The sequence below is a fragment of the Penaeus japonicus genome, unplaced genomic scaffold (assembly GCF_977035675.1).
Source record: "Penaeus japonicus unplaced genomic scaffold, GWHDUDI00000001_assembly GWHDUDI00000018, whole genome shotgun sequence".
In the NCBI taxonomy this organism is placed as follows: domain Eukaryota; kingdom Metazoa; phylum Arthropoda; class Malacostraca; order Decapoda; family Penaeidae; genus Penaeus; species Penaeus japonicus.
The window spans coordinates 1,688,649-1,696,148 of NW_028234420.1; the positions used below are offsets into that span (position 1 = coordinate 1,688,649).

Here is a 7,500-nt window from a genome sequence, read left to right on the forward strand (position 1 = left end):
GCGCCAACGCGAACAGCTGATGTAGGTTAAGTAGCCATGGCCCCGTCCGCCGCGCCCGTCATGAGCTCGGTAACAACGAAGTGCCAGCGCCGCTGTACGTCACTGCCAACGCCAGCCCGTGCCAAGTGTGCCAAACTTCACTCTCCCTCTTCTCCCTTCTCCCACTCCCCCTCCCTCTTCGTCTTCCCCCCTCCTTTTCTCTCCCTCTTCTTCACTTCCTTCATCTGTTCCATCCTCTTCTTCACTTCCTTCATCCCTTCCACCCTCTCCTTATTACTCTCTCTCCCTCCCTCCCTTAACTCCCTCGCCGGAGCATCTCTCGCGGCACATCAAACGCCCTTACCCCCCCCCCCCCTTATCCCCCTTCATCTCTCCCGACCGGACAGGTCGCGAATCGAACGTCGAAATAATATCTATTCGAGGGGCAACGAAGACCCGCCTGCCGCCCTCTTGGTATTGGAGGGCGGCCAGCCTCCCCCACCCCCACCCCCACCCCGTGCCACGTGGGAAAGGGCAGGGGAAGGAAGGTCAAGGGCACCCTAGAAATCTCGCGGGAACGGCCCATCGTACCTGGTCGTTGCCATGCTGGAACTTGGGACAAGTTGGCTGCTCTGCCAGGCGGCGACCCGCAGGCACCGAGGTCGAGGAGCAAGATATATGTACGACTTCCAAGAAATAAACAAGTAAACGAACAAATAAAATCATGGCTTGCCTCAGAGGCTCACCAAGCCCGTCTCATTCCCGAGACATTCCGCGACGTAAAAGCTTTTCCAAGCGCCGCAACACAGGAAATTCATATGCATTGTGCAACGCTGCACCGGCACTACAACTCGCCAGATACATAACCAAAAAAATCAGTTCATATGGACTCCCAAGTCTGACATTTTAAATAACTGTCATTCTGCTCAAACTGACTGAGTGACTGACAAGTAACCTAGAAAAGCAGACTCTCCACAACAGCTGGCCAGACCCCCGCGACGTGGACGCCCGTGCAGACAATGCCAGCGCCGCACGAGGGATTTATAGAGGATGGCCATTGCAAGCAGCGCGTTGCGAGTTGCGAGAGCAGGGGGTAGAGCTAGACAGTGTAGAGAGTTGTGAGGCCCTGAGCGCCCTGAGCCGGCAACCGTGTCCAAGGTCAGCCGTCGCTAACCCCAGTTCACGCTACCTTTCGTTGGGGGAAACACCTGAATGAAAGTCCTTTTTTAGATGTGTCGCATCTCTGAACGACGAGTTTTGACAGTGATCAAGCCAATTCATATTCAGAATCAATACGTTTCCTCTCCTGATATCACCACTGTTAAAAACCACCAAGAAGCTGAGGAGGCTATTCTGAAGTGATGCCTTTGCATGCTCCCGCGGCGACACACGTCTCTAGAAATCATAACAGACCAGAATGATCTTATTATGGCTCGCCCTGTATATGGCGCGCAAGACATACGTGCCTAGTGTTGTCGCAGCGTGGTAAGCAGAAGTGACCTGTGACAAACACAAAAAACTGATTCCATCGAGGCCACACCAGCTAGCCAAGTCCCGGACACGGCAGCCCGGTCTAACCCTCTACTCGCTCTTGCCTCATTAATACTAAGCACTCTTCTAACTATCAAACCCCTCAAATGAGCTCCTCCACTCTTCGTCGAGCGAGGAAAGCCTTCTATTGTGACCCACGCGAGATCTTCGAGTCGGCTACCGAGAGAGAGTGAGAGAGAAACAGCTGAATGCTTAACAGTTGACTCAAGTGCACCGGTGGCGGCTGAGAGAATGACGTCATCCAAGTAAGAGGTCACCGTGTCACCTTTTACACGCACGCACGAATTCATCACAAAAAAGCTTGCAGACCAAACGGACGTCTCGCAATCCGGCCAGCACAACGGTTTCACAGAACGAACACGGTTAACGATTAGCCAGACCTAACACCCCGCCTTCACCAACGCTGCAACGAAACCAAAACCGAACGACCAGTACCGTGTGAGATCCCGCGAATCCTTGCCGGGGATGACCACCTTGGTCACCCTCAGCTCACCGGCCGCGTCCAGCTGAGACGCCGAGATCCTGGAGAAGCTGCCTCTTCGATTGGCCAACAAGAACTCGGGGACGCCCTCGGTAACCAGGTCCTGGGGCAGACTGCCCCTCCGCCTGGACGCCGTCTGGTCGGGGACCACTTCGAGGACCTGTTCCTGTGACAGACTGCCCCTCCGAGGGCTCACTGTCACGTCAGGGACCACCTCGAGGATCTGCTCCTGGGACCGACAGGCCCTCCGCGTGATCATCGTCAGGTCGGGACCCACCTCGAAGACGCGCTCCTGCGAGAAGCTGCCCCTCCGCGAGGTCACTGTCACCTCGGGGGTCATCTCGACGACATGCTTGGAGATGCTGCTTCTCCGCGTGGTCACCAGCACCTCCGGGGCCGCGTCGAGGGCCTGCCTGGGGAGGCTTCCCCTTCGCGTGGTGACAGTGAGCTCGGGGGTCGCGTCGAGGGCCTGTCTGGGGAGGCTTCCCCTTCGCGTGGTCACCAGCACCTCCGGGGCTGCGTCGATGCCCTGCCTGGAGAGGCTTCCCCTTCGCGTGGTGACAGTGAGCTCGGGGGTCGCGTCGAGGGCCTGCCTGGGGAGGCTTCCCCTTCGCGTGGTCACCAGCACCTCCGGGGCTGCGTCGATGCCCTGCCTGGAGAGGCTTCCCCTTCGCGTGGTGACAGTGAGCTCGGGGGTCGCGTCGAGGGCCTGCCTGGGGAGGCTTCCCCTTCGCGTGGTCACCAGCACCTCCGGGGCCGCGTCGATGCCCTGCACGGAGGCGCTACCCCTCCGTGTGGTGACCGTGAGCTCGGGGGCCGCGTCGAGGGTCTGCCTGGAGAGGCTCCCCCTCCGTGTGGTGACCGTGAGCTCCGGGGCAACGTCGAGGGCCTGCTTGGAGATGCTGTCCCTCCTTGCGGTCAGGGTAAGCTCGGAGGCGGCGTCGCCGACTTGCTTCTTCGAGATACTTCCCCTGCGCGTGGTCACCCGCACCCTGGTCACGGGCTGCCGCCCCAGCGCCCCCGCCACCGACAGCACCGTTGGCCGAATCTCGCGCGTCGTGATGCGCACTTTGGTAGCCACCTGGGCGGAGGCGGCGTCTGGAGCGCCTGACGGGGGCTTGGCGTGGAGGGTGGCCGAGGAGCCCATCGCGTCAGAGTCAGCCTCGGGTGAGGGGTCCCTGTTGGTCAGGATCTGGACGAAGGATGCACTCCCGCCGGACGTCATTGCAGAGGAACAGGAGGAGACCGAGTCCTGCGAGGAAGGAATTGCAACACTCTCCTTTGGCTCCCTGGAGGCCTCCGGGACGGCGGCGGGAGTGCGCTCTCGCAAGGCCAGCAGGGGCTCAGTCAGTGTGGCGGAGGTGGCGGTGGAGGTGGAGGAGGTGCAGGTGGTGGAGAGCGGACTGAGGTTGGCCACGACGGACCGCAGGCTGAGGCCGGCGGAGGTCGAAGGGGTGCACAGGGAGTCGCGCCCTCGGTCCAGCGCCTGGTACTGGCGAGTGGGCGTTCGCGCGGGCGCTCGGGAGCGCAGGCAACCGCACCAGGTACGCCAGGCAGGGCCCCGGCCGCTCTCCTCCATGCTGTGCACACTCGGGGCACGTTGGCAGTGGCGCCGCGGGCTGCCCACGGTACTGAGCGAGGGTCCTGTGCCCATAGCCGCCAGCCACCACAAGCACATCCACATGCAGCGCCACGCTCACCAGCGCCGGCCGCGGCTCGGAAGGTTCCGCGTTTCCATCATGCCTCTGGCTGTTATCTGATCACGCCCACAGTCAACTTCTTGACGAAAGATCTGTGAAAAATATGAACTTCCCAATGCAATGTCGCCCCGCTAAATACACTCATCTTCCTGAGATTTCGCGCAAAGGTCACCCGCTGCACTCAGAGGCACATTTTCCCGCACGCGCCCAGGGAAGAACACGAGTCGCAGTGCACACTATACACACTTTCCCTGGGTCGGAAACACCTAGCACCGACTCATGCTACACCTGCCGACGTCACACTTTTCGGCAGAGGAGCGAGACGAGCACTTCACACTTCGCAATCAGCATCAGCTGCACTCGGCAGTTCACATCTAACATGGTAAGGCCGTCCGCGGCTCACTCGGGGAACAGCTGTTGCACAGTGGCAGGCGCGGCGAAGGTGCTTGCTGCAATCACCCGGTGCAAGCTGTCCTTGGCTCCTCGGAGGGCGCGAGAGCACAAACGAAGCAACAGGTGTGCAACATAAGACAAGCGGGTGGCGGCGGCGCGAGGGCACGGAGGGTACTGAGAGCGCCGGGCTGGGAAGTGCCCTCGACACAGCTGCCCGACCACCTTCCTGCTCACTCCGCCGCTCTCGCTCTCTCCTCTCTCCCTCTCGCTTTTCCCTTCCGAGGCCTGCTGCTTTGCTGCTCCGTTGGCCGCCGGCCTTTATGCTCTTGCTCTCCTGTTTACTCTCCTGCCGCTTGCTTTGGCCACCGCTTTCTATGCTCCCCGGTGTCTGCTGGTATCTATATCTGTTTCTCTTGCTGTCTCAAATACACACGCAGATGCGCTTACACAAACATCCCCCGCGCGCGCACGCGCGTACGTACACACGTACACACACACACACACACACACACACACACACACACACGCACACACACCTCTCTCGCTGACTAGCTCTCTCTCTCTCTCGTGGTCCTCCTTCTGTTGAATCAATGACTGGCAAAAACCTCCCACAGAAAGTTCCTGTTTAATAAACTTGCACTTTGGATCTGGCGTTTGACTTTTCTCTTCCATCCAACCATCCATCAGCCCCGTGTTCAGCTACGTTCACCGAGTGTCAGAAGACATTCCACTACATTTTCAATATCAAAGGTCTCAAGTCCTCTGCAAGGTTTCGGAATCAAGAAATGAATCACTTTCTTTTACACACTGCTTGCTGCCTCGGATCATGACTCATTGATGAGCGTTGCGATCGAGTCATAACACACACGAGCTCTCGCGCCCCCGCGCCCCCGCGCTCAGAGCGTCGCCGGACCTCTCCATGGAACGCACTCCACGGCGACCTAGCGTGACCATCAAGATTTCTCCAATCGCCGCCCCAGACGAGAGGAGGGCAGGAGGCAGCTGACCTTACGAGCGAGCACTCAACGGAGAGGCACGGCGGTCGAGCTCCTCGCTAAAACTCTGGCAAGTCAGTCCCTCAAACAGCATCCTCCTCCCAAGGCCGAGACGCCCCGCGCACACACACTCGAGACCTCCTTCGTCTTGCTCACATTCACGCCCCAAGGCCTGCTTGGCGATGGGCGGGAACGAACAAACACGCCGCCAAGCCTTGGGTGGCCAAGGCTCTCTCTCTCCCTCTCTCCTCCCCCTTCTTCCTCCTTCTCTTTCTCTCCTCTTCCACCCCCTTTCTCCCTTCTTTCTCTCGCTGTCATTGTCTGCTCAGCAATCACCTCTCCATACCCTTCCGATGCCAAAACCAGGCTAATTTCCCATACCATCGACAAGCGCCGCCCCTCCTCCTGCCGCGGCGGAAGGAGGCAGTGGGCGTGGAGGCCGCCGCTCCAGCGCGCCCTCGAGAACACTTGGAACAGTAGTAAAGGCCCCGGAGGAATGGAAACGCCAGTGACGTCAAACCATTAGCCAATCCCCCGAATCCCCCGAATCCCCCGCCGCCGATTCTTCCTTGGGCTCCTGGAATACTAACGACCAGCGCTCATTACAGCACACGCTCTGAGTGCATTGCTACATAGCGCTGCCTGATTTCCGTACAGAAAAGCAGCGGGACGCAGGGGGGAGGGGAGAGGGGAGAGGGGAAAGGGGGGCTTACACAAGAAACGGGCGGCTCGATTTCTGCTCCCCGATAACACCCCCCCCCCCACACACACACACACAAAAGTTCTCTTCTCCTTTAACGTATCACATATATGAACGCGGTGACGTCACGGAAGGCGTGCCCGGGAAACCTCGCTGGAGAGACTGGAGGCTTCTGTGCGACGCTCGTTTTACCGACCGACCCGAGTGACGTTCCGCGATTCGCCAATCACTTACTTTCGTGGTCTTATTTTGCGAACTGCTACGTCATCTCGCCGTGGGTAGGTAACTCTGCACAGCATTGTGTATATTGTTGTCCCGCAGGTTACATAAATGGGAGGAGGCAAGGAGAGGGAACTAGAAGACGGGAGGAGGGAAAGGAGAAAGGGGGAGGAGGGAGAAGGGACAGGGTGGCTAGGAGGGGAGAGAGAGGTGGGGATAGGGGAGGGAGGAGAGCGAGGAGAGGGAGAAAGAAATGGAGGGAGGGAGGGAGAGGGGTGAGGGGAGAAGGGAAAGAGGGAGAGAGGGAGAGAGGGAAAGAGAGAGGGAGAGAGGGAAAGAGAGAGAGAGAGAGAGAGAGAGAGAGAGAGAGAGAGAGAGAGAGAGAGAGAGAGAAAGAGATACTAACGAGAAAGGCGGGGAGAGAAGGAGAGGAACAGAAAAAGAAGAAGAGAAAGAAACAGGAAGCCTCACAGATAATTTCTCCTGCCAACCAGCTTTACCTTATACAAACACTGCCAAGCCAGTCGTCACTCGCACCATTTCAGCCATGTTTGCTTAACCCGCACGTTCGGCTCGACACGCGAATCGGCCGCCGCCTAATCGACGTTTCAGTTTTGTACTTTCCTTCGATTAGCTCTCACCGCGAGATCTGGGTCCGTGTCCTTCAACCACACGTCAATCCTCGCCATTTTTCATCCCCCCCCCACCCCCTCGTCATCAGAGTCACCCCTCTTGCTGCATTCCATACTCATCGCCCATGCATGCTGGCTCTCGCAAAGGGGTTTTGGCATACTGATATGTGCTTCGACATGCTTTATGCGATTGGCCATGTTGCTTATTGTGTATCAGCCTTGTAGCGCGCGTACTGGGACAGCACGAGCACTGTGCAGGGGAGGACAGTGCAAGGACGCCAAATCCGAGTAAATCATGAAATAAGGAAAACAGTTGATAATCTATAATGATGAAAAAAAAAACTAACGATATATACTGATGATGGCTCTCATCCTCTCTCACGTTCTCATTCAAATTACCCTTATCAAAATCATGACCATTACTACTATGATGATGCTGGTAGATTTAATTAAGCCAACATCGCTGACGCAGAGCCCGGCGGCGTCCCTGGGCGGGCGACGGAGGGCGTGGAGCCGCCTCGAAGCGCGGATGCAGGGCGCGCTTGGTGGCGACATCACCAGCTGTAGTTGGTAAGGTGCGGTTGTTACAGGTGGCGGCGACGCGACCTGGCACGGAGCCAAGAGCGCGCGCGCGCGAGCGGGCCCTTCTCCCCTGCCTGCGCTGTGCCATGATTTACAACCTTTCGACAGCTGCCCATACCCGCGACCTGCCTCCCTCGCGCGAGCCCGCCCGCCGCTGCCCACGCCGCCCCACCGGCCACCGGCGCCGGCGTCAGCTTCCTCACAACCGCACTGACAGCAATCCCTAATCGCTTCCTCAGGACTCTCGTCAAAGTCCTCCTCCACAGCT

The 7,500-nt window shown here is 58.6% G+C and overlaps 1 protein-coding gene across 45 annotated transcripts in view; it reads right to left on the reverse strand.

Moving 5' to 3' along the window:
• The window catches only part of LOC122257594 (uncharacterized), a 199,458-nt gene that overhangs the window by 84,314 nt on the left and 107,644 nt on the right, over positions 1–7,500 (reverse strand). For 37 of the 45 annotated variants that reach the window (XM_086546466.1, XM_086546482.1, XM_043022979.2 and 34 more), the window contains exon 1: positions 1,966–3,695. The exons of the other annotated variants lie outside the window; for them this stretch is intronic. In XM_086546466.1, coding sequence (XP_086402592.1) covers positions 1,966–3,695 — 1,730 coding nt within the window. Of the gene's footprint in view, positions 1–1,965; positions 3,696–7,500 lie in introns of those variants that run through there. 45 annotated transcript variants of the gene reach the window in all.